Source organism: Vulpes lagopus, chromosome 1 (genome assembly GCF_018345385.1).
Source record: "Vulpes lagopus strain Blue_001 chromosome 1, ASM1834538v1, whole genome shotgun sequence".
Lineage (NCBI taxonomy): Eukaryota > Metazoa > Chordata > Mammalia > Carnivora > Canidae > Vulpes > Vulpes lagopus.
Genome location: NC_054824.1, coordinates 52,683,333 through 52,710,406, shown reverse-complemented (window position 1 = coordinate 52,710,406; position 27,074 = coordinate 52,683,333). Strand labels below are relative to the sequence as shown.

General features: G+C 43.4%; 1 protein-coding gene and 1 pseudogene across 4 annotated transcripts; both read right to left on the bottom strand.

Moving 5' to 3' along the window:
• Positions 1–570: 570 nt before the first annotated feature.
• Positions 571–26,444, bottom strand: LOC121493092 (glutathione S-transferase A4-like). Of its 4 annotated transcripts, XR_005988378.1 has the most exons (11): positions 26,308–26,389; positions 22,322–22,350; positions 17,648–17,754; positions 16,471–16,522; positions 14,507–14,639; positions 12,077–12,218; positions 10,470–10,601; positions 5,676–5,815; positions 3,626–3,672; positions 2,789–2,992; positions 571–927 (listed from the first exon to the last, which is right to left on the bottom strand). XR_005988378.1 is itself a non-coding variant. In XM_041758686.1 (7 exons), exons 2-7 carry the CDS (start codon positions 17,732–17,734, stop codon positions 8,092–8,094), a joined length of 669 nt encoding a protein of 222 aa, XP_041614620.1. In that variant the 5' UTR covers positions 17,735–17,754; positions 26,308–26,444; the 3' UTR covers positions 7,931–8,091. The 4 variants fall into 4 exon arrangements, 3 of the variants coding, with proteins under 3 accessions (XP_041614620.1, XP_041614610.1, XP_041614631.1); XM_041758686.1 differs by lacking the exons at positions 571–927; positions 2,789–2,992; positions 3,626–3,672; positions 5,676–5,815; positions 22,322–22,350 and adding an exon at positions 7,931–8,214 and having other exon boundaries at positions 26,308–26,444; XM_041758676.1 differs by lacking the exons at positions 571–927; positions 2,789–2,992; positions 3,626–3,672; positions 5,676–5,815; positions 26,308–26,389 and adding an exon at positions 7,931–8,214.
• On the bottom strand, positions 18,759–18,858 carry LOC121475083 (annotated as a pseudogene).
• Positions 26,445–27,074: the final 630 nt, after the last annotated feature.

Below are 27,074 nucleotides of genomic sequence, written 5' to 3'. Positions count from 1 at the left end.
TTCAGTGGAAAGATTTCTGTATTTCTACAGTGGTTGGGCTGGCCATGGGGCCTCAGAACATTTATTTTCCTGCAGACATTTGTGCTCAAGGATGAGGAGGATCTTATCTCATCTTTCTATCTCCAGATCAAAGGAACCCCTTCCCCACGATCGCACTTTTCAAAGCCTGGTTGTTTTTGAATTACAGGGAACAGGACTGAATTGTGGGGCCAGAACCAGAGAGGCCGATAAGAAGCCAGCTGCACTGGGCCTGAGCCAGCATCTGGGAGCAGAGAGGCTTGCCTGCCCATAATCAACAATGCAGATGCCACAGAATGAAACTGTTCTGGATTTCAAGGCCTAGCACCTCATAATTGACAAACTTGAAGGCAGATACTGGCTTCAGGGTCATCAGCAAAAATCTCTACTTCTCCTCTCTAGGTTTGGAAAGAAAGAGAAAAACTACTATGTATCTAGGGTCTGCTCTGTGCCAGGCATTGTGCCTAAATCTGTCACTGGATTCACACACACACACACACACACACACACACACACACACACACGTTGAAGTAACAGGCAGAAAGCAGCTGGTTTTTAATTTTTCTTGAATTCATTTCATTTGTGAGAATAAATTTCTATCTCTAGAGTATGGATTTATACACTTCAAATCTTTTTGCTTTTGTTGATGCGGATGCCCTGATTAAACACAAAATTTGATTTTGGAAATTGTTCAGATAGGGTATAATCTTACCCAAGAAAAAGGCTTTGCAATTCCATTCCCTAGAAGAGACTGGGGCTGCCCCGCCCATTCAGTGGACGTGTCTCTGGAGGTATCACCCGATTCAGTTGACTCCGGCATCTCTTCCAATCCCATGACTCCTTTGTCTGCTTGTTTTACACTTGACTGGATGCTTTATCACTACATGAAGCAGTTCTCTTTGATGCCTTCTGGGAATAATAAATGCAACTGAATTATAGTTTTTAATTCAGCCACAAAGCCGAGAAGGGAGAAACAATCGTGTTAACTTGATTATTGAATTCTTTTGCAATTGTCAAGGGACAACAGAGGCTTCCAGACTATTGGGAAATATTTGGCTACTTCAAGGTGTACATTCCAGTCCTGTAAAGAGGTGATCCAGCTTAAAGCAGAACTTGAGAGTTCTCCACACCCTCCACTCCCCTGTACTGGTGTCCTTGGTATGCACGGTCTAATAATAATGCAGGTCCTTCCCACTCTGCCCCTCCCCTGCTAGTGAGATTGACAACAGGCATTGCTGGCAGGGCAGAGGAAACTCTCTTTCAACCACTTAACTTATTCCATTAACTACTTTGAGACCTACCTCATAAGGATGATTCGTGAAGGAGAAGTCATAGGTAAAACCTGCCTAGCACAAAGCTAGACACAAGGAAGGCACTCAAAGACAATAGCCATTGTGATTTTTGCATCATTATAAATAGAAGAGGCTAGGGAGAGAGAATTTAAAGGCACCAAGGAGGGGTGCTGGGGTGGCTCAGTCAGTTGAGCACCGCCTTCAGCTCAGGTCATGATGATCCTGGGGTCCTGGAATGGAGTTCCAAGTCAGGCTCCTTGCTCAATGGGAAGCCTGCTTCTCCCTCTCTCTTCCCCTCTCCTCACTCATGCTCACTCACTCACTCTCTCTCAAATAAATAAATAACATTTTTTCAAAAAGTAATAAATTAGAGCACTGAGGAATGATAAGAAAGTAGGGAAGAGAGAGGTTAAGTCAATAGCCTCTTAGACTGGTTCCTATCTCACATGGTTAGAAGCCAACCTCAGTCTCGCAGGCAGGTCTTAGAGGATGCCAGCAGGGAGAATGGGGCCACATAGACTTACCAACCAGGATGCCCATAGTTATCCACCGCACTACCAGGAAAGCAAAAGAGAATTGCCTCTCTGGCTCCTTCTGGGGCCACTGGCCTGGCACACCTGGCCTGTTAGAACAGTCTTACCTGAAGGCTGGGTTGAGCAAGGATGTCCCTGGACATACCCACAGGACTGAAATCTTTAACACTACCAGAGGCCATCCTGGGAAACAAGATGGAATAATCTCTCCCCGACCAGTGTCTGGATCTGTTTAAAGCCTTGTATTTTACAATTACTTGCTCTTGACTCTGGAAAAGGAAGGCATCTTGGGCCTGGCATGAGTAGCCCTGGCTTTTCACCCTCATCCTGGTCCTGTCTCTGGGAACCTTCGTCCTCAGGGTTCTCAGGGCCTCAATTTCCTCTGTATAATCTCAAATGATCATATGGCTCTTGGAATGTTGTCAAAAGGATTAAATCATATAGTGGATGTAGAACACCAGGAAGAGAGCCTGGTCCAAAGAAAATTCCTAATAAAGATTACTTTTCACTCACGACATTTGTCTGAAGAAATCTGTATGTCGGGGATCCCTGGGTGGCCCAGCGGTTTAGCGCCACCTTCAGCCAAGGGCCTGGTCCTGGAGACCCGGGATGGAGTCCCACGTTGGGCTCCCTGCATGGGGCCTGCTTCTCCCTCTGCCTGTGCCTCTGCCTCTCTCTCTCTCTCTCCCTCTCTCTCTCTCTCTCTGTGTCTCTCATGAATAAATAAATAAAATCTTTAAAAAAAGAAAAGAAATCTGTATGTCGTGTAGTTTCAACAGGAAACTGATCCTTATAGGTATCCATATTATATCCATATTATAGATATCCATATCTATGTCCTGATACCTGAAATTCCTCTGAGAAGGGACAAAGGTTTTTATAATTAAATATGAGGCTGAATGTACAAATTGTGCAGAGAGAGGTTTCATAAATCTGAGAACTTACTGTGGAGGGGAAGAGTGCTGTGATCAGAGAAGCCAGAGAGAACAGGATCCCAGCTGGCTTCTCAGATAAAGATGGCAGCGGTAGGGTCGTCAGCCCAGGGCCTGTGTGTCAGCTCTGCAGGTCCTAAGACACAGTTGTATGAAGTGCCTCCACAGGTAACATAACAGGAGAAAACTTCCTTTCGTGAAAAATACACGAGACAGCCTGAAAAAGAAGGAAATGCTGCCACACACTATAACATGGGTGGCCTTTGAAACCAAACGCAAAAGAACAAATATTGTATGATTCCACTTATATGAGGTACCTACGGTGACAAATTCACAGAGACATAAAATATAACAGTGTTTACCAGGGGCTGGGGGAGGGGAATAGGAAACTATTATTTAATGGGTACACAGTTTCAGTTTGCGATGATGAAAAATTTCTACAGATGGAGAATGGTGAGGGTCACACAACAATGTGAACACACCTAGGGCAGCTGAATTGTACATTTAAAATGGTTACAATGGTAAATTTTATGTTATGCATATTTTACCACAATAAAACAAAAAGGGGAGGAGCACCTGGGTGGCACAGTTGGTTAAGCACTGGATTCTTGCTTTTGGCTCAGGTCATGATGTCAGGGTCGTGAGATCCAGCCCCACATTAGGCTCCATGCTCAGCGCAGAGTCTGCTTTGAGATTCTCTCTCCCTGCCTCTCCCTCCCTCATGCTCACGCGCACACTCGCTCTCTCTCAAATAAATAAATTAATCTTAAAAACACACACACACACACACACAAAGAGACATATATACAAACCAGAGATACCTAGTTACTTTCAAGAAGAAAATAACTACCTGGATTATCAGAATGTTTCTGATAGCTGGCCAACACACCCACAACCCTGGAGGTCAAAAACAAAAAAAGTCTGTTAGCAAAGCCATAATTAACATGGAGGGGTAATATTCAGAGCTGACTCAACTCATGAAGCTATGAATTCAGTCTACCATCAGCACTCCCTTTGGCAATTTCCCAGCCAGTTTTTCACAAACTAGTAGAGAGAAGAAATGATAGTATTTGTTAGCTCCAGAGGTAAACCACCCCTCTAGCTGCCCCAAGGGCTGAGCTAATTAACTCCTGGTTTCTACAACCCATCCAGGACACACAACTCTGTCAGGAGGCCCGGAATATTCACGTTCAAGTACTAGAACGGTCTGCAAATTCCTTTCCTTTGCATGCTGCCTTATAAAACTGCTATATGAATTCTAGCTCATTTTTGCATTAAATCCTATTTCCTTGAGGTTATACCTCAACATCCTTAACTGACTTAGGAGTTTCTGAGATTTCCTCACAGGATCTTGACATTCTCTATGCCTAGCAGAGTCTGTAATACCTTATTTCATTCACTGTTGAGAGAAGGAGCTACTGGCTCAGGTAGGACAGCTTCTCACCTACAAGAGCAAGTCTTGCTGGACCTTCCTGCAGGAAGAGAAAGCCACGGGAAGATCACCCAGGAGTATTACCTTGGCATTGTGGGTTTATGCCAGTTTTATCTTGGAGAAGTGAATGGGCTGTGATAGCACATCAGAGATGGCCTGGGGCTGGGGTGGGAGCAGCCTTTGACTGGGACAAAGAAGTTTTTGTGGAATGGGAACATATTCTAAAACTACAGTAAGGTGATACTTGCACAACTATGCACACTTACTTAAACTCATTGAACATTTTATGTATGTTATCCTCAGTAGTGTTTTCTATCAAAAATAAGAATGTGGAGTGCCAGGGTGGCTCAGTTGTTTAAGTGGCCAACTCTGGATTTCCACTCAGGTAGTGATCTCAGGCTTTGCACTCAGCCAGGAGTTTGCTTGTCTCTCTCCCTCTTCCCCCCACTTCCCCAGCTTGCTTTCTCTTGCTCTCTCTCTCTCAAATAAATAAATTAATTAAATTTTTTTTTAAAAAGAAATGTGACATTTGTAAGAACAAAAACAAAAAACACTGAGCTGTAAACATTAGATTTAGCCCCTTTACTGTTCACTCAGTTAAAAAGTTTTATCTTAAAAAAAAAAAAAAGCATCAAATTCCAATAGTGTTATAATCTGAAAAAAAAAAGAAGTCCTATACTTGCAAAGTTTGGGGGAGGATCCAATGGCACTGGATGAAAAGTGTCATGGGGAAAAAAACAAAAACCAGAAAGCACAATATGCTGACTCAACATGGTAATGGCTGTGGAGGGCAAGGCCTGGAAACACCAAATCCAAATCTGCTATTTCTTAAGCAACCAGGAAGACTATCTCCTGGCTATCTTCAGTCTCACAAGCTGAACACCAGGCTACTACTGCCAAATCTATTGAAAAGACCATGGATCCTGACTGCTGTGTCTGGGTTCAGGTCAGCCACTTACTAGCTTGTGATCTTACACAAATTTGCCTCATCTCTGTGTGTCTAGTTTTTCCCATCCCTAAAGCCGAATTGTCATTCCTGCTACAGCACAGCATTGTGGGAGCTTGGCATATGGAGTAACAGACTGGCTGAACCTCACTTTCCCTAACTATAAACTGGTGAGATAGTAAATCTTTGTGGGTGTGTCTGGCCTGCATGTCTATTCTCTCCTCCTGGCAATACCAGTCCACTCCTTTAGGGAACCTCTTTTGCCTCTTCCCAGTAGTCAAACTGTGGCTGCAACATCACCTCATTGTCAGCCCCTGGGCCATCTGAGATGAGGATGAGCCAATCATAAGCCTTGAAAGAACCTGAGGCCAACATAGAATGAAATCTGGGCAATCCGGATTGTCTGAAAGTCCCTGGATTCATATTTGTTCTTTCAAACATATGAGCTAATAAACCTTCTTTATGTAAAAGCAACAGCCAACACCCCATGCCCCAAATAAAAAACCAAAACCAAAAACAAACCTCCTTCTCCCAATTTTGTTCAGGGCCAGCAGTCCACTGGGGAATGGGGGAAAGCAACCATCTCTGACTTTGTCTTGAGTTTTTTCCTCTAGCCCTGGGTAGAGGAACTCTCATAGTAATCCCACGTTTTAAAATCCAAGCTGAAAAATAAAATAAAAAATAAAAAATAAAATAAAATCCAAGCTGGACTCCAAATTATCAACATTGAGTTAGGAAGGGTCAGGATGGGGTCATTGCGCGCTGTTTTCATCCTTTGTATGCTGAGGTTTAAACAAACAAAACAAATAGGCTTTAACTGAAACAGGGGAGATTCATCGTCGCCAAGAAAAGAAATTCTCACCTTCTAGAGAGCTAAATGCTTGAAATGGGAGAACAAAGTTGGCAATAGGAGCTCCACCCACCCCAGTATCTTCTGGAAGAGAGGACCAAAGACCTCTAAGCTGCCCGCCACACACACACACACTCCTTCTATGAGTATACTGAGCTGACTGTCTTCACTTGCCCATCTTTTTCTGTCCAAAGCTACGACTGTCTGATGATGGGAGAGAAGTAGGGCCTTGAATGTTGCTGGGCGCTATTGGGCTCTCTGAGGTTCAGTTCCATGGGCACCAGAGTTACCTCTACCAGTTTGGGTAGCTAGGCAGTGGGCCCAAAGAGAACCCTATCGAGAAGAATGAAGAGGTAAAAACTATTACAAGAAAGGCAGCAAGTTGTACGAATGGGGTTATTGGGTGATGAAACACGCTCTGGCACAGTGTCTGTGCCTCTGTCAGGTGTTTTTAGGGTGTGCTTGGAGAATGTGCCAGGCTGGGGTCAGACCTAGGGCTTGTTTTCTAAACCCAGGAAGAAGAACCTTAGGCGGAACAGGCTTAGAGCTTTGGGAACTCAACCTCGCAGTGTTTGGCTTCTCAAGGGAGGCACCAGGGCAAGGTGTGAGGACCCAGGAAATGCGTGTTTTTAACAACAATCCAGGGAGGGGAGGATTTTATTTTTCATTGTGCAAGCCTTCTAAAGTATTTTCATTATTTGCCAAGACCATGTGATTGTAACAAAAAGAGACTGGCTTACAATTATGAACCATGAAAAAATAAGTTCTTTTCCTTTTCTCACATAATTTCTGTCAGGTCAGATTTTTAGCTTTGGTGGATGTCAGAAGAAAAATTTATCTCACAGAGAAAGGGGCAGAGTTTTCCCGTGAGAAGACTTTTCTCCTCCTTTGTCTATGCATCATCTAGTAGTTGGCGATAGCCTTGCCAGAGTGGGACATGAGATGGGGCGATTAGCTAAATGAGAACCCCTGGGATGTGACCACGCTGGGAGCTAGAGCTCAGGCTCTACACAGTCTGGGCTGGGGGACACTGTATGGCCCAGGTGGTCATAAGGCGGTCAGTCTGTCATCTGAGGTGAGGAGGAAAAATGTATGGGACGGTGTACAGTGTAGGAATGGTCATGCCCTGCGGTGGCCCTGAAGAAACGGTATGAAGTCTGGTGAGCCATTAGGTTATTTCACAAGTACGGACATGTATAGGTGGGTACTCACTGAGAAGCTGATCAAGTGTGTGGCCTGGGCAGGATGGCCTAGCAACAGTTGAAAGCTGGTAGAGTCATGTACCTCAAAGCATTGGCAGGAGCCCTGCTCCAGAGCACAGACCACCCACTGGAAATCATAGCTGTGCCTGTAAGATCACCCTGAGCAGCTGTTCTATCTCCCACCACATTGGGTCCCAGATGTGGGGCTGAGTTCCAAATTACCCAATTTGGGAACACAGTAGTTACCCTTAAAAGAGAGGGAATTGTTGGGTCAATTTGTATAAATATTGATTATATCTTAATCTCAGTGTTACTTGTTTCAGCAAAACAAAACCCAGTCTCAGGTAGCTCTGTGAGTTGTCTAATTGTCCAAGTTTTTTTTTAGGGTCTCAGAATAATGTTCCCTGGACATTCTGTTTCTCCATCCTTTCTCTCAGGATTTACTGGCATCAGCCATCATCTTACTCCTGATTTGTCATTTGTCATTTTTCTTTCCTATCCCAGCTCAGCATTAGTGTGGGTGTTGGGGAGATCCCACGTCCCAATCTCTGTTCATTCTTCCAACAGTGATCCTGATCTTGGTACAAACAGAAAGAATAGTGCCTTAAGTGGGCCACTGCCCTAAATACAGCAGCCTCCTGATTTATTTACAGAGAACACTGATTTCATCAAGTTGTAACCATCATCCACAATTGACAAGCTTAAAAAAATTCCACATATCACAATGGTTTTGTATTGCATTTAATTGGTGTTTGCTGTTCATGACAGTATGGTTTTGTTCTTTTTAGACACTTTACTTCTAGAATCTACAGTTTTCTTCAATTGGCAGCCCATACTGATGCTGTGACTGGATCATTGCTGTTTGCCATGGTAAGACCTGCTGCCATCAGAAATGCAGGATGCTCCTGACTACTTCCACATAGTGGCTATCCGGGGGTGGCTGCCTCTGACTCCCAGGCTGCAGGAACTTCTTAATTGTAGGGATGTTACTGATTCTTGTTTTAAATGCCTGAGAGGAGAACCAGAACATTAGAGCCTCAATGACAGTCACGGCCTATAACAGAACTTTGTCATGGGAGGATGGTATTTAGACTGTCAGCTTACAGAGCCCAGTTGAATCTGAGTTAATCCCTCAACACCAGTTTGCTGGATGTTCCCGGGAAGGTAATACAATGGCTGGTGTGCTTAGTGTGAATTAAATAATCTTATTTAAAAATAATTGTCACAAGTAGGTGGCACATAATAAAAACTCTAAAAAATTCATATTCTTTGACCTACTGATTCCTGTTCTAGGAATTTATTAAAAGGATGAGCAAAGAAATAATATTAAAAATGTTGGCACAGTGAAAAATTGGAAATAATCTATGTTTCCAAGAAAGAACACTGGTTATACAAACTATGGTATGCCCCTACAAGATATATAAGCCAGTAATTTAAAATGATATATATAAAAAGAAAGAGGAAGTTCTCTGTATTAACAGGGAAATAACTCTAGAATACAAGGATTAGCTGAAAGAAAGAAAGAAAGAAAGAAAGAAAGAAAGAAAGAAAGAAAGAAAGAAAGAAAGAAAGAAAGAAAGAAAGAAAGAAAGAAAGTCAACCCGCCCGCCCCAAGCAGAACAGAATATATTTGCTGTTTTGTGTAAGAAAACCAGGGGTGATGGGGCACCTGGGTGGCTCAGTGGTTGAGCATCTGCCTTTGGCTCAGGTCATGGTCCTGGGATTCTGGGATGAGTCCTGCATCAGGCTCCCCACAGGGAGCCTGCTTCTCCCTGTGCCTATGTCTCTGCCTCTCTGTGTGTCTCTCATGGATAAATAAATAAAATCTTAAAAAAAAAAAGAAAGAGAAAAGGAAAGAAAGTAAGTAAGAAAGCCAGCCAGCCAGGGGTGAAGAAGAGAGAAAAAGAGATATTCATATTTGTTTGTATCTACAAAAATAGGAACACTGGGGATCCCTGGGTGGCGCAGCGGTTTGGCGCCTGCCTTTGGCCCAGGGCGCGATCCTGGAGACCCGGGATTGAATCCCACGTCAGGCTCCCGGTGCATGGAGCCTGCTTCTCCCTCCGCCTGTGTCTCTGCCTCTCTCTCTCTCTCTGTGACTATCATAAATAAATAAAAATTAAAAAAAAAAAAAATAGGAACACTGGAAGGGTACACAGGAAACCAATAAAAGTGATTATAGGGGCAGGAAGATGGGAGGTTAGTGGTGGCAATGAGCTTTCTCAATTTATGCCCTTTTTATATAGTTATAATTATTCAAAAAGATGTGACTATTATCTAATGAAAATAAAATAAAATGATATTGCAGAGGAATATTTGTTGACATATCAAAACATTCACGATAATTTTTTAAATGTTAAAAGCAAGCCACGAAATATTTAGTATGATCTTATTTCAGGGGAAAAATGTAAAATAATAGATCAGAGAGTCTAATGTGGTGGCATCTGGCTGGTTAGGTCTTTTCTTTTTTTATTTCATACAAATGCCTAATGTAAAGACCTGAACTTTCATTTCTTTTGTAGTAAGAAAAAATACTGTTCTTAAACTACAAAACCTATGGTCACCTCTTTGATAAAATGTTTCTAAGGAAATGGAACAGAGGCCAGCTCCAGTCTTGCAGTGGCAGGATCCAGAAAGAGAGGTCTAAGGATGGGCTGAGCAGCAAGGGATAAGCAAGCAGTGATACCTAAGCAGAAGCTCTGAGCAATGGAGGGGCATTGTGGGGTGTCCCTGGCATCAGGTACACTAAAGTGGGGCAGAGTTGTCTGGCAGGCGCTCTGAAGGGAAACGACAAGACAGATTTGCCAGCGTCATCACTCCATCAGGAAAAAAATGCTCAAAAAAAAATGCTTTTTTTTAAAAAAAAGAAGGCATTAAATATTTATGCTAGAAACCAAAATAACCCATCATAAGAGATTATTCCTGTTCTAGGAATTTATTAAAAGGGTGAGCAAAGAAATAATGTTAAAAATGTTGGCACACCGAAAAACTGGGAATATCCTATGTTTCCAAGAAAAGAAAACTGGTTATATAAACTATGGTACGTCCCTACAAAACATATAAACCAGTAATTTTAAGGGTTTCTCCCATCATTAGGGTTTATTTCCTAATTATCCTGTAGTGCAAGTAGGAAAAAATTACCAAAATAAATTAAATAATGATTTTTAAAAATCTTCTTTTGAAATTGACCTGGAAATGCATTTTGTTTTACTCTTTGTTTCTGTTCACTTTTTCTTGGGCTTTGTGTGGCTTTTAACACCCTACCTGTAGCAGACGGAAGTCGGAAAGAACAGAAGCGTTGAGTTCTTCCACCATTAAAATCGCTTCCAACAGTTGTATGTCTGCCCAACTGAACTTGTTGCCAACGAGAAAATCCTGTCCGTGGTCTTTCAAAATCTACAGAAAGAGAAATAACAAAGAATATCAAATAAAAGTAAAGACTATTTTGCCTGGCTTAGCACTTATAAAAGCAGGGAGTCTTCTGTACAGATCAAGTTCACTAAAGAAATCCTTTTCTTAATAATCTCCAAGACCGCTGGAAAGGATCAGATGCAACCAACTCTTCTTAAACACTCTTAGATATTGCTGTAAATTGGCACAACCTTGTTGGAAATCTGTCAGTGATTATCAAGACATTTTGGGTAGTGAAGCGCTGGAACAGAGCCCTCTCTTAAAAGCCTAAAGCTGGTTAAGTAAAACTGTACCCACCAGCCCAGGAGACACAAAGGTCATGATTGGTTAGAATGAGGCTACTGTACCGCAGGTAGGAGGCAGGATGATAAAGCTCATTTAACATTAGAACTCAAATAATCCTACCAGCTTTTTATTTTATTCATTTGTTTGTTTGTTGTTTTAAAGATTTTATTTATTTATTGATGAGAGATACAGAGAGAGAGAGAGAGGCAGAGACACAGGCAGAGGGAGAAGCAGGCTCCTCGCAGGGAGCCCGACGTGGGCCTCCATCCCCGGTCTCCAGGGTCAGGCCCCGGGCTGCAGGCCTACCAGTTCTTTAAATGGAAGGCATTTCAACGACACTCTGCATTGCTCCCTAATGAAGAAGAACCGGACTGTCTGATACCGCGGGGTACTGGCAAAGCTTCACCTTAGCCTGATCCGTAGTAAATCCTCGCTTCCCCAGGCTAAGGCTGAGCAGAAATCCCAGAGAATTCTTCCACGGCCCACCTTTACCCCGGAGCCCTCTGCTAACAAGTCTCTCGCACCAGGCCCCGCGCTGCCCTTACCAGGTGTATTTCGAGGACATTCGTACTTAGCACTCAGCCAACACGACTTCGGAAAAGTCGTAAATTTGAAAGACCTTGTTTTTTTGATCCAGGCGGGATTGGGCCTCCAGTATTAAAGGCAAAGAAATACCCATGGTACGTACGATGTGAAGGTAAGGCGGGGATGCCCGGGGCTGCCGTTGGCTTATTTTTTAAATCGGAACAGAAATGTTTCTGAACAATGTATGCTTTCGGCGCTTTGGGTTAACTCCCTTCTGTTTTGGTACAGGCTCCGCGTAACTGCGTTACGGCATCCGTTTCGGGGCTCTCGCCCCAGCTCAGGTCCGCCGCAGCGGCCCCCTCCCGGAGCAGCCGTCTCAGCAACAGGACGCCAGGCCCGGACCCTGCGACCCGCCAAGCGCCGCGGCCGGTTCTCCTCCCTCCCTGCGGTGGGGCGGGTCGCTCGATGACGTCAGCCTCGCCCCGCCCCCCGCGCGCGCCCCCATCGCTCTCAGGGTCTGCGCGCGCAGCGGCCGCCCCCCCGGACCCGCCCACCGGGCCCGCCTCTCGCGAGAGCACCCGAATGTCCCCGCCCCCCCGCCCGGCCCGGCTGGGGCCCGCGGCGACCCGAGCTGCGACCCCGCAGCCTACCTTCTCGAAGACCGGGAAGTAACGAGTTTGGGCCTTCTGCACGATTAATGCAAGACTCTCCTCTTTTTCTGCCGGGGGTTTGAACGCAGCCAGCGCGATCATCAGCATGAGGTCCAGGGTGCCGTCCGCGTACATGTTGATCCTGACAAAACCGGCGCGTGACTCGCGTCCCACGGACGCCTCTGACCTCGGGGGGCGGGGGGGGTGGGGGGTCCCCGGGGGGTCCCCGCCTCGCAGCCTCGCAGCCTCGCCGCCTCGCCGCCGCGACGGTGAAGGGCGGATGGGGCGGATGACCCTGTACACCCCTTCCCGTGGGGTTCCGGCCCACGGGGATACTAGGACCTCGGGAAAGGCGCGCTGGGTCAAGGGATGTGTGAAAAAATTAGCAAGTGCTTGCAAGTTGAAGTCTGCCGTGAATACATCATTGTGGTTTTAAAGACCCGACTGGATGAAGTTCACCGCAGGTGCAAAACCGTTAGTGCTTCCCGAGGGAAGATACATCATGTGGCAGGTCTTCCCCTGACGTGGCAACCTTGTCAAGTCAGACAAATACCTCGATTTCATTTTCTAAAATTTTCCTTTCGTTGACAAACACAAAGGTTAAAAACGACTGGGGCACCCCGCTGGCTCAGTGGTTGAGCCCTGCTTGGAGCCTGCTTCTCCCTCTGCCTGTGTCTCTGCCTCTCTCTGTGTCCCTCATGAATAAATAAATAAAATCTTAAAAAAAAAAAAAAAAAAGATTGCCTGTGTATCCTCCACTGTATGCTAGTTGCCCAATAAATTTGGCTCAATGATCATCTTTGTCTTTTTAACATATATAAAAGCACAATTTACTCAATTGTCCTATCGGAATTATAAATCTTTTTTTTTTTACATGTGAAATTGTTACCTAACTAGTCACCTTTAACCGTAAAAAAATAAGCACATTCATCCAAATAATGGGAAACAGCTTTTGCATGTCAGTACTGCTTACATTCTTATAAAAGGATTCTTTTCACACACTGTTTGAAATTGCTTGTCTTGCCATGTACTTCTGGGACTGCAAGTCAGGATGACTCAGTTCATTTGAGAGTTGAAAAAGTTGGGGTATGCCTCTGGTTATGAATTTTGTTCATTCTTATGCTATACTCTTTCTCTCTCTTTTTTTTTTTAAGATTTTATTAATTTATTCATCAGAGAAAGAGAGAGGCAGAGACACAGGCAGAGGGAGAAGCAGGCTCCATGCAGGGAGCCCGACGTCGGACTCGATCTGGGGACTCCAGGATCACACCCTGGGCCAAAGGCAGGCACTGAACCACTGAGCTACCCAAGGATCCCTATACTCTCTCTCCTAAACAGTTGAATTTGGACCTTTCTCCCACCATGTCTTCTATCTATATGTATGGACCATCTCAGTGTCCATGCTTATGGTGATGAGATTTTAGGGACCATGGAAATGGCCCTTTGACCCCAAATCTAGATAAAACTTTTATAGTTGTAAGTCTGTCTTTGTTTTGTCTTTAGTTTGCTTATCTCCTGTAAAACTGAACCATTCCTGGGAGTAATAATCCAGCTATCTGCAGCCAGGCCTACCATAGTGCCCAGCACAGGGTAGAGGCTTGTGGTATATTTGTGCAGAACAGTGAATATACATCTTCACCCTTCAGTAATTGTGACAAAACTCAACAGCTCCTTCCATCAATAGCTGGGGTCTGTTTTCTGGAATGATCTCATGACTTGCTTTCACTAATAGAATGAGGTGGAACTGATGACCAGTTCTGAGCCTAGAACTTTAAGAGGCCTTGTGTGCTTTTACTCTCTCTCTTAGAACCTTCCCTAGCTGCCCCAAGAACAAGCTCGGCATGAGACAATGAGAAACACATGCCCCATGTGCCCCCCGCCCCTGCCCTGGTTGATACTTAAAACCCAAAACCAGAACCTCCTGGCTGACTACTGATTGACCACAGAATACATGAGTGAGTCCAGCAAAGAGGAGTCAAGCCTGGCCGAGATATGCCAACACCCACATGACCCATAGATTGATGAGCAGTAATAAATGAATGCTAATTTAAGTCACAGTGTTTCAAGGTGACATGTTACACAGCATTATTTGTGGTAATAGATCATTGATACAATGCTCATTGTTTGTTTGCTGAGTCAGTCATTTCCACTTTCACGTAGAATAGTTTACCAGGTCATTTTATGAGACCATATTTGGTAGGAGTGGGAGAGAAGAGGAGAATGTTGAATGCATACCACCATGAGTAGTAAAAGGGAGTATATATCCAGCTATGCACAAGGCATATGGGTATAGCAAGAGCATCTCCCCTTGTTCCCCCTTGCCTTCTCCCCCTAGTCTAGGCTGAAAGGCTCTATGTTAACTGAGTCTCAGCTGGTGCGAGACTATAGAGCTTGGATAAGAGTCAAGTAACAATGTAAACACTGTGCTACCTGACTGTCTCCTTCAGGTCCTTCCCATACAAGTCATATTTGGCAGCAAGGTAGCTGAGGATGGCTCTAGTCTGCGTGAGCACCATTCCATCAATTTCAACCATAGGTACTTGGCCAAAAAGCAGGCGTCCATCTGTGGATTGAGAAAAGCAAAGTTAGATTACTCTCCTTCCATCGTTGTGGTAAGCCTGTAGGAGAGTTTCTTCTAGGAGCGGATGACCTTTTGCACAAGGATTTTTAAAACTCTCAGATCAAGAGCACAGGAAAAGATCTTTGAGAACATTTAGCTCATTCATATTATAGACTGTGGCACTGTGAAGGCCAAGGGGGCAAATGTGACTTGCTCAAGCTTACAGTCAGGAGACAGCTAAGCCAAGTGGGCCTCCTAACTCTTAGCCGAGAGCTGTCTCTGCTGTCCCTCTCTAACTCCTATGCACAAGTAATAGTAATGCTCAGGAGGGTGTCTCAAGCACAAGAGCAGCATCACAGACTCAGGGAGGACTGGAGGATTTCATAGGCTATTAGGGAGGACTTCTTGCCAGAATGATCATGGAAGAGTCTCTGGAGATCCATTTCTTTTACTTATTCAATACATATGTACTGAATCCCTACCACATGTTAGTGACTGGCCTTGTTTGGGGTGGAGTAGGGCAGAAATAAAGAAGAAAGGAGCTTCAGGAATATTTGAGGCGATAAAGTTCCTAAACAAGAATTGGGAAAGGGGCTAGCCGGCCTTCTTCATTCAGTGAGATCTACTGGTATACCGCATCTGTGACCACAGAATTTATTTATTTTTTTTAAAGATTTTTTATTTATTTATGATAGACATAGAGAGAGAGAGAGGCAGAGACACAGGCAGAGGGATAAGCAGGCTCCATGCCGGGAGCCTGACGTGGAACTCGATCCCTGGACTCCAGGACGGTGCCCTGGGCCAAAGGCAGGCACTAAACCACTGAGCCACCCAGGGATCCCCAGAATTTATTTTTATATTATGGTAAGGAGATAGGATGCAGAGAACTTAGAGGCCTTCTGCAAAGTCATACAGTTTGTAAATGGCAGGTCTGCTGATTACTAGTTGAATGTTTCTCCGAAAAATAATATATGTCAGTCTCATGGCTATTTCTCAGGAATGGTGGGAGCTTCCAGGTTTCCTTAGGTAAGGAAAGTAACATTGTGGTTATTAGAACTATGAAAGTACTAGTCTTTTCTCTCTCTCTTTTTTTTTAATTTTTATTTTTTTTAATTTATTTATTTTTTAATTTATTTATTAATGAGAGATAGAGAGAGAGAGAGAGAGAGAGAGAGGCAGAGACACAGGCAGAGGGAGAGAAGCAGGCTCCATGCAGGGAGCCCGACATGGGACTCGATTCCCGGTCTCCAGGATCAGGCCCTGGACTGAAGGCAGGCGCTAAACTGCTGAGCCACTGGGGCTGCCCTAGTCTTTTCTCAACGTGAGAAACTTTTCTAGGGAATTGTAAGGATGAAGGACTTTTTCGAATTTAATCAAATTTTGATCTTTTCTATAGTCTTGGTTCTACAATTGTGACCTATTAAACAGTGTCTTTTAATCTGTTGAAACCACTAAGAAAGAATAGATATGAGCCATGAGCACTTCTTTTTTGCTCCCTCCCTTCCAACCCACTGGATCGTTATTTAACAATTCTTAAAGGATTCTTTAACGGGATGATGAGTATTGAACCAATTAGCTGAGTCAAACCCATGCTTTCATCTCTAATTGAGGTCAAAGTCAGAGTCTACTTGATAAGCTTTTACGGATAAGGATACAATGCAGATGATAAATTTAGCCCTGTGACAGGGACACAGTGAGTACTCAATCAGCGTTAGCAGTCCTTTTTCTAATAGTTGTTACTCCAGAGTCCTGTGTTCTATGTTGAAATTAATATTTCCAGAAACAAATATTTATTTTTTTCCAGTAAGAAAACATTGAATAAATCCAGGCTCACCCTTCTGCAACTTCTCATATTGTTCTGCTGTTTCAATAAACTCTTCTTCAAACTAGATAAAGGATAGAAACTTTGTTATAACTTTAATGTCCTGAGAGAGAGAGAGAAATATTCACAGTGTAAAATGCCCGGTGTCTTTCAGAATAAACATTTTAAAAGGAACCACAAAGTTGTCAATTTCCACACAGCTGAACATTCCACCGTGTGTGTGCAGACTAGCTTAAATGGGCATGGGACTGGCACCCCTCTTGGGTTTTGCCTATTTATAGGATATCCTCAGCCTCATTCATATTTTCCCTTTTCTTCACCTTAGCTCTTTTTTTCTCTCTCCAAATTCTTGTCCTTTTCACCAACTTCCCCCAATGATTTCCCTTCTCTCATTCCTCTCTTCTCTCTCTTCTGTATCATTCTCCCTCCATATCAGGTCAAATTAAATTTCTCTTTGATGTTCATACATTCAATGAAAGAGATCCAAAGATCATTACCCAGGTGGTATCACCATCACTTATTGATGGAATCCCTACAGCTTTTATGGGTGAGAGTGACTTTTTTTGTTCCCTAAACTTTGAGATGGGGGTAGGATAAGGTGGACAAAACAAAGAAGGTCATGCATGAGTCTTGTTTTAAAGCAGATGGCATACAAATAGGGAAAAAGAAGTCACACCTGCCTGAAACCAAACAATTCCAAAACACTCGTGCAAATCTATGGTAAAGTCAGTGGTTAAGGAATTCAGAATTAAGGAAGGATCCTGGTGGGGCAGACCTTTCCAAGGAGAGCTCAAGAGGAGACCAGACTGCAGCTGGATGTAAGGTTCCAGCTGGCAGCCATGGATAGAACAAGACTGAGGTGCCAGGACAGAGCTGGAAAGACCACAGTTAATTGGTTCCAGTAAAGACAATGATCCAGTTGTGGGTCTCCTCTCTCTCCTTTGTCTTATGAGTCACCGTGACTTCTTAAGCCTCTATGAAGCTTCCAGAACATCTCCCTAGGCTTCCACCCTCCCAACCTTGCTTAAACAGAGGACTATGTTCTCTCCCTCAGCTCTTACAAAGAAAGATACATGGAAAGGGAAAGAGTGGTCTATCCTGAAAGCCCCATCCTAAATTTTGAAGGGGGAAGAGGACCACTTCGGTCTACCCAAATTACCCTCCTTCCTTTTCCCAATCAGGAACCAACCTCCACTCCAGCTGCAGCCAGGAGCCAGCGGATTGACTCCATCCTGCCCCTGCCACGAAAGTAGTAGAGCTTGGGTTTGGTTGCCATGACTCCTGGCTCAGGGTTTTCTGAAGGGCAAAATAAGAAAAATAAGAAAAGCAAGAAAACAGTGATCACAGAATCAGGGTGGTGGTTATCTCCAGTGAGGAGAACGAGTGTTGTGATTGGAGAGGGGTGCAGGGGAGGAGGCTGGAGTGCTGTTAATATTATATCTTTTTTTTAAGATTTTATTTATTCATGAGAGACACAGAGAGAAAGAGAGAGAGAAGCGGAGACACAGGCAGAGGGAGAAGCAGGCTCCTTGCAGGGAGCCTGATACAGGACTCTATCCCAGGACCCCGGGATCACACTCTGAGCCAAAGGCAGATGCTCAACCACTGAGCCCAGGCGTCCAGACCTGCACCCTTTTAAAAGAGTATAGAACTATGTGACCATACCTGATAGCACTTTCTGCCTCACCATGGCAAGGGCCACAGTGACCATTATGTTAGTGACCCCTTCCGGTCTCATAGGATTATTGAACGTGCTTTGAGAATACTAAGCTCTATACCAATTTAGAGGACTGCTAGGTCTGCTTTTCTCACATTTCCCTCTCTCTCCCCATAGGTAACGATGCATGCTTCATGGAAACAGCAAAAAAAAAAAAAAAAAAAAAAGCCAAGTCCCTGGTCCAGTCAGTGCACACGGTGCTATGGCTGGGAGGTTGTTTAGCTCAGGGTGACACACGGATCTCATAGGGACCCACGGCTTCTCAACACAGCACTCAACATGGTCCTTTGCCCACTAAGCCCCAAACTGCCAAGTAACCTGTCCTAGCTGGGATTCTACTTGAGGATGCTTCTTGTGCTAACAAAATTCATAAGGAAGTTAAAAAACCATAACAGTAGCTCGGTTTATGATAAAACATTTGACTGGGAATACCTATAACCATATGACAACAAGGTCACTCACTCAGGTTCATAAAATCTTACAGGTGTTTTGAAGCAATGTTACCCACAACCACTCTATTTTCTTATATGTTGGATTTATAGTTTAACTCTTGGAAAAGTTGAATTCCTTTCCTCTTTCTTTTTTTAATATGGAATGCTTCACAAATGTGTGTGTCATCATGGCATGGGGACATGCTAATCTCTGTATTGTTCCAATTTTAGTGTATGTGCTGCCAAAGCCACATTAATTACTTCCTTGTGGTCTTGTCATCCCTAGGTACTATTTATGTCGGGTTGTTTTCAAGATTCATTACTTTTAAGTTGCCTCTTTAGCTATTGAGTGTTGAGAGTTTCAGGAGCTTCCTAAAACCCCACTACTTTATTGTCTTGGGAGACACAATGATTAAGAAGGCACCCACATTCCCTGATTAGAGAAATTTGTTTGGATCTAGTAATTCACTTAGAATGAATCTTACGATAAAAATCAGTGACGAGAAAGTATGACAAGAAGGAGAAGGGAAATGGTGGCTTCTTGTTAGCCTCTCCCCAACAAAAAAATTCTTGAATTCTCTGGTCTCCTACAAGGTCCCACATATGATGGTTAAGGAGCAAATGTAAGTGCTGTTAAAAGTCAGAAGGAGGAGGCCATAGCAGTTCCTAACATGCAACAGGCACAGCAGGATGCGCATGCCTGGTGGGTTCCAGTGCTAGAGAAACTCACATCCTCATGGGCCATGTTTCAGGGACTGACCAGGTGTCAGGAAGGCTGCAAGGCAGACAACTACAAAATATTTAACAGCAGCAAACTCTGGGTGATTGACAAATAATTCAAGCCCTCACTCTAAGAACCCTTTCCAGGTCTCTGTTCATTCTGCTACCTTCAGACAAAAATAAAGCAACACTGGTGAAATTAAATATCCACTCCATCTTGAGGAGCTCCACAGAGTTCCAGCCAAGCTGACCCCTCTCCACCGGCTCTGAGAGACAGGGATGAAGCTGTGGATCTGGATGGGGCTCAGATTAATTCCTGTTGTTCTGTGTCCCTGAAACCTTCAACCAGTCCAAATTCTGTTTGAAATAAATCTTACAGTGAAAGAAGGTGGAATATAGGAACAGCTGCCAACACCCTTTTTATTGTAATTCTATCCTGCTCCTCCAGTTAGCCAAAGCTGAAAGTTATCCTTTTATTTAGACCATGGATCCAGAAAAGGTCATCTCTGGTAGCCTCCAGAAAGCTGTTTCTAAGCAATGAATGGTCACTTAAAATGCAGGCTGAATGGTCTTTCTTCTGACTATTCTCTTAGTTATTTGAAATCCAAATTTCAAATAGAGATTAAAAAGACATTAAAAAATCCTAGCCCCAGACTGCCCACGAGAGACAGATACCTAACGCCACTACTGAGTGTCATAACGTGGAGGCTCCAGACATCATATTTGTTCCAGAAACCCAATGAAATCTCTCAGATGAAAGGAGAGGCAGCAAAATGTAGCCCCACTCCTCCCTTTTTAAGATTTTACTTATTTGAGAGAGAGAGAGTGAGAAAGTAAGAGTGGGGGGCAGGGCAGAGAGAGATGGAGAAGCAGACTCCCCACTGAGCAGGGGGCCCAATGTGGGGCTCAATCCCAGGGCCCCAGGATCGTGACTTGAGCTGAAGGCAGATACTTAACCGACTGAACCATCCAGGTGCCCCACAAAATGTCATCCAAAAATGGTCAAGAGAGGGTAAGCTTCTTGCTGGCATTGCAGAATCCACACTCAAAGGGATGTAGAAATACGAGCCCTTGGAGGTGCTGGAATAAAAAAATCGGGAACTGGCAACATCAGGGAGACAGGAGTCTGAGTATGAGGGAGGGATTGTGCTGTGTTCTGCTGGGAGGTGTGCTGTCAGGGGGGGAGAGAGGAAAGCTGTGCTCCTTAAGGTGTATAACCAAGAATGTGGATTAACAGCCATCCTGGCTTTGCTGAGAGAATGAACCCTGAGAGAGCTGAGGGCATGGATGTGGATCTGGTCACATTCATTTCCAGCCCCTCTGCCAGGCAGATACCCAAACAGAAATGTCCAGTCCTCAAACAGAAATGATAACTGTGTGTTACTGTCCCCATCTTTCAAAGGCAAGGGGCTCTGGGCTTTTGAGTCATGAGTCCTCACTAATGTTGCACAACCTTTATCCACCTCTGTAAGCCTCAGTCTTCTAATCCTTAGAATGGGTATGGTGGTTATACCTACTGACTTCAGGCAGAGGCCTATTGTGAGGACCAAGGATGAATAAAGTAATGGGTAAAGTACATACCACAGGATGTGGTCCATATCAAGTAGAGTCCCCTGTGCTTCTTTAAATGACTTACACACAGATTTCATGTTTTCTTAGAGTTTCTTAGGCTGGTTGGCTTGTCTATTAGTTTTATTTGAGATTGATACGTGTTGCAAATGCTACTGATATTTTGTAAAAGGGAGCCAAGACTTTTTAAATTTGACTCAATATTGTGATACAGGATATTTTAAAAGCAAATCTGATGTGACTTTTGCCTTCATTTTGTGACTGTGAGCAGCATTGGAGCTTTTTCATGGTTTGTTGCTATATGGAAGAGTACTGGGGGACTTTATGTGATGCCTACCACTATTTCCCACTTCGTTTCTGCCAGCCCCTTACATATATCCTCAGGGTACGTGGGAGATTGAAGGATCTATCTTTGGAATCCAGAGTTGAATTACAAGGATAGGATCATTCCTCTCCCTGGCAGCACGTCCAAACCTTCCTCGATGTTCAAGGGAGCCCTAAAGTTAGAATAAAGGAGACCCCACCTCTGATAAATAGGACTGTGGCCTGTAACCTTCCCTCTCCAGTCCATAAGAAAGAAATTTTCCTAGTCATTAATAACCAGCTACTCGAATGATAACCAGTTACCACTTCTTCTATAAAAATCTGGATAAATGTCTGTGCCCCCCATAAACAGCTGGTTCTGGCCAACCATTCACCATTCCTCAATCTCTCCGCTTTAGCTCAGTGGTGTCCTAAAGTGGGCTCCTAGATGAATGATGGGAGACTGAACAGGAGGGACGCTTGGGTGGCTCAGCAGTTGAGCGTCTGCCTTTGGTTCAGGGCATGATCCCGGGATCCGGGATTGAGTCCCACATTGGGCTCCTTGCAGCGAGCCTGCTTCTTCCTCTGCCTGTGTCTCTCATGAACAAATAAATAAAATCTTAAAAAAAAAAAAAAAAAAAGGAAGACTGAACAGGACATCGTTAGGAGCTACACCAGACTCCAGTCCCTACCCCATGCCCTTCCGAGGAGCAGCTATTTCTTCTGGAAGAGCTGATTACAGAGAAAGGGTCAATACCACTTACAATCTCACCCCAGCCAAGAACCAACTGCTCCCCTGGGATTCTGACCTGCAAAACTAACAAGGTGGCAAACTCTTGGAAGGCAGGAGTCAGGGCATCTTTCTTCCATCTCCTAGAGAACCAACCCAGCACTATCCCAGACACATGGTGGTTACACAGAATATACTGCTATTGCCTCAGTGGGCCTGAGATATCAATTTCTAAACTTGCTAAAATGTCTATGTTCCATCTTTCATTCTTTCCTTTAACATCAAACATTTATTGAGCTCCTGCTATGAATACAGTACTAGGTTAAGAACTCCAGGCATACAAAGATAAATAAGATATAGTTCCTGCAATCAAAAACCTTGTAAACCTCATACCTTGTGATGGAAACATTCAGGTTCCCAAGCTGTAAGTCAGAATGAAATTGTGTTTAGAAAGAAATACAATACGTTATTACAAGAATTGAACAGAGCCATACAGAATGAGCATATATAAACAGAAGTTTTGTCTGAGCCCTGCTCCTTCCAGCCCCTCCCATGGCATTATAGGTTAAAGACCTAAATCAAGTCTTTTAATTCTTTTTTTTTTTTTTTTTTTTTTTTTTACCTCTAATGAAGTTCAACAAAGAGTTGGATAAATCACAGCTTGGTGATATAGAAAACCAAGTTTGTGCTTCAAAAAGTAAACCCAATTATTTTCATTGTTTAAAAAAGAAAAAGGACATTGTCAAATCTGAAATGGACAGGTGCAATGGGCATATTTGTTCCTTTTCTGAGAAATAAAGGGAGCAAAAGAGAATGTTTTCTGGGTGTCACCCAAAATGCAGACACTGTGAACACAGCTGCTGGAAGATCCAGAACCTGAGATGTTGAGCTCACCATAAATTCACACTCCAATCTTCAAGTCTCTTTTTTGTGCTGCTAATATTGCCCAACAAGTTTGTCATGAATTAAAACTGATTCACCAAGTAGGCTTCCCACGCAGGGCTTATTACATCAGGAATTGAAAGCCACCTCTTGGGGCTTGCAAACTTCCCCCATATGCCACCTCACCTGAGATGAGCTGTGGGATGCACTGCCCCCACCCCCAGAGCTCCAGGGGCCCGTGCGGGGCTTGGTAAAAAAAAAAAAAAAAAAAAAAAAAAAAAAGCCACATTCAAAATGGGGGCGTGGTGTGCCTAGGTTGCTCAGTCAGTTAAGCCTCCGACTCTGGTTTTGAATCAGATTGTGCTCTCAGGGTTGTGAGATAGAGCCTCGTGTTGGGCTCCATGCTCAGCATGGAGTCTACTTGGCAATTCCCTTCCTCTCCCTCTGCTCCTCCTCACCTTAAATAAATAAAATAAATGGGATCCCTGGGTGGCGCAGCGGTTTAGCGCCTGCCTTTGGCCCAGGGTGCGATCCTGGAGACCTGGGATCGAATCCCATGTCGGGCTCCCGGTGCATGGAGCCTGCTTCGCCCTCTGCCTGTGTCTCTGCCTCTCTCTCTCTCTCTCTCTGTGTGTGACTATCATAAATAAATTAAAAAAGTAAAAAAATAAAAATAAATAAATAAAATACATATTTAAAAAAAAGAAAATGTGGCAGAACTCATATGACTTATGCCCTGGGTGCCAATAAAAGTAAAGACCTAAGTTGAAATTTTAACTCTACTTCTCACTTCTGCAAGTTTTTAAAACTCTGTGAGCCTCGGTTTCCTCGTTTGTGCAATAAGACTAATTGTTCTTAATTCACATGGGTAGTTATGAGGCGGAAATAAGATAATGGATGCAAATCACTGAATACAGTAAGGACTCAAAAGATGACACGCACACACACACAAACACATCTACATCTCCAGATCACAGCAACATTCACTGTAAGGGAAATTTGCTTCTGAAAGGAAAGGAAGGCATTCTCTAGAAGTGTGATTTTGGACCAACAGCATCAGCTTCACTTACTAGAAATGCAGACTCTGAGTCACTGGGTCAGAGCTACGGAATCAGAGTCTACATTTTCACAAGAGCCCCAGATGATTCACTTGTATATTAAAATGAAGTTTGAGAAGCCAGGTCTGGAGTGAAAACTCAACAAAACTGCATCTGGGGCTCAGTGTGTGGTCATTCTTCTCAGGGACTGTTATGCAGGCATAAATTACAGAAAATGATGTTTTAAAAGAGGGGTGAGCAAATGGTGAAGTGCTGGAGTTGTGTGTGGCTAAGAATAGAAGAAGAAGAGAGGAAACTGGAGGTAATTATAAGTGAATTTCCCATGTTAAGCCATTTTCATTGGCCACCTTTGAAGAGATGTGAGGCCTTCTTTCATCCCCAAGTTTAACCAAGTAGCAGGTGTGTAGCTTCCTCCCAATCATGAGGCTGGTCTGGAAGAAATGTCAGGTGCCCGAACTATAAAAATGGAAGTTGGTGCAGAATTTGGTAACCTCTTTCATTTATTCCCAGTTTTAAGTCTTTCTGATGTCATTTCTCTTTCCTTGTCATTCTTCACCCTGTGCTCCTAACTGAGGAACACATACATTGGGAAAGCAGTCAATCTTTTTCGGAGTGAAATTCTACTGACAATGTTAACAGCTGTTTTAGATAATTGTGGCAAAAGAGCACACATTTTTATCAGTTATTTGAACAGTTGGGCAAAAGGCAGGCTTTTATTGAAGTTTCTGGCTAATGAAAATTTTAAGGGGTTAATTTAAGAGGCTGGGAGTTTTAACAGATGCTTTGGGCCAAAATATAAGATGTCAATTCTAAATCTATTATTAATAGAAATATCTGTAGCATTTACTTTGGCTTCTCCAGTGGATTAGAATGACCTATTTTCATTATAACCAGCAGATCAAAATGTGTCACTGAGACAAAAAAAAAGAAAAAAAAAAAAAAGAAAGCAAAACAAAAGAACTCTCCCAGATAACCCTGTATTCCCCCACAGTACTTAAATTTGCCAGATTGGAAAGGTGTAGCATCAATTTAGTCTTTCGACAAAGACTATGTTCAAATTGGAAAATAGTAGCATTAACAGCATAACCAAGGCCTTCGGTATAGTTTCAAAGTGTGGCTAAGTATAGCCTTAAAGTTACAGTCCATTTGTAATTGACTAGGAATTATTCTCTTCTATTTTCCTAACATGTTCTATTAGCAAAATATTTAATTAGTTGATTTGATATGTTGATTAGTTGAATTGGACATGTTATCTAAAGGTAAGCCTCCAGGACACCTGGGTAGCTAAGTGGTTGAGCATCTTCCTTTGGCTCAGGTCGTCATCCCCGGGTCCTAGGATCAAGTCTTGTATGGGGCTCCCTGCTGGAAGCCTGCTTCTCTGCCTGTGTCTCTGCCTCTCTCTGTGTGTCTCTCATGAATAAATAAAATCTTAAAAAAAAAAAAAAAAAAACAACTAACAAGAGATCAACTTATACACCCAGGCATATAAACTGACAGATAAAAAATATACCTGAGCCAAGAAAGAGACGTTCATCTGCCCAGGTGACTGAGGCTGCTGGGAGAATGAACAGAGTGGACCACAACTGGCCCCACTGCTCTTTAACGATCAGGACAAGTCCTAGAAAAATTGTTTTCAAGGCTTGACTAGAGACTCATTTTTCAACAGGACCTCAGAGGAAGTCCCCTGTATCAGATTATTTGGATTATATCTTCCAGGCATATGTTGAGTAGGCACCTAGAGAGGGAGATTTAGTCTATGTGTTAGGAACTATGACACAGTGAGCGGGGCCTGTGTTCTTCTCTTCAACTGCATACAAAAATATCAGATTTGAAAAAAAAATATATATATATCAGATTTGCCTGAGGAGAAAAAAATGTAATGGCTCAATTCTGCTAAGTGGGTTATTTCCACCAATCAACTGAAACACCACTTGACTCATATATCTTTAAAATTACATTTAACATCAGAGGGGCTACATTTTAACATCTAATATGTATGCCATGCATAGGCAATGGAAGTCTTTATTTTTTAAAAGATTTTGCTTATTTACTCATGAGAGACACACAGAGAGAGGCAGAGACATAGGCAGAGGAAGAAGCAGGCTCCCTCCAGGGAGCCTGATGTGGGACTCCATCCCAAGACCCCAGGATTACAACCTGAGCCAAAGGCAGAAGCTCGACCACTGAGCCACCCAGGTGCCCTGGCAATGGAAGTCTTTAAAAGGCCTTGTCTAAAGGTATATTTGCTATCTTGTTTTCGTGTACATATCTACTCTGCATAAAAATACATTCCTTTTATTTGATACAAGCAGGTTTAAAATAATAGCCATTAAATTAGCCAAAGTTAAAACAATTGCTGCTGTAAGCTACAAATCTGGCCACAAAATATAAGTATCCAGCCAAATCCAAGTACAATGTGTTAAGAAATTCACCACTAACCTTATCTCTTCCTGGCTCTTTTCTGGGAGTGCTTCTTGGAGATCAGGTGAGGGTTTATAACTCTTTCCTTTCCCCCCTGAGTGCTCCACCCAACTCAAGGGATTAGACAAGCACTCCAGTTTGTACACGCCTCTGGGGCTTCACCTTACATCTGCTGTTTGTGCATTTGGGAACGTATCAAGTTACCCAAGTAAGGATCCCACTGGCTCACTGAACAAATCTCTGTGACAGGCACACTTTTAGGTCATGAGTCTAAAATGGTGGCCCTGGCAGCCACAATTCCTGCATGTGTGGTGCTTACATTCTATTTGGGGAAGACAGGCAGTGTAAATATATGAACAAATCAATATGGTGCATTAAAAATAATAGTAGCAACAATGTATTAGATGATTATAGCTGAGGAATGTGACATCTGTAACAGAAATGTTATAAGGGACCAGGAGGAGGAATCAGGAATACTCTGTTAGATACCTGCATGGGTCACCTTGGTGGCCCAGTTGGTCAAGCATCTGCCTTTGGCTCAGGTCATGATTCTGGGGTCCTGTGATCAAGCCCTATATTGGGCTCCCTGCTCAGCAGGGGGTCTGCTTCTCCCTCTCCCTCTCCCCCTGCTCCACTGTCTGTCTCTCACTCACTCTCTCTCAAATAAAATCTGAAAAAAAAAAAAAAAAAAGATAAGATACCTGCATTACCCGTTAGGTATCTTATTTGAAAGTCCCAGCATAGCTGTAAATCTGCATTATAAATTTTCTGAGTGGCTTGTCCTG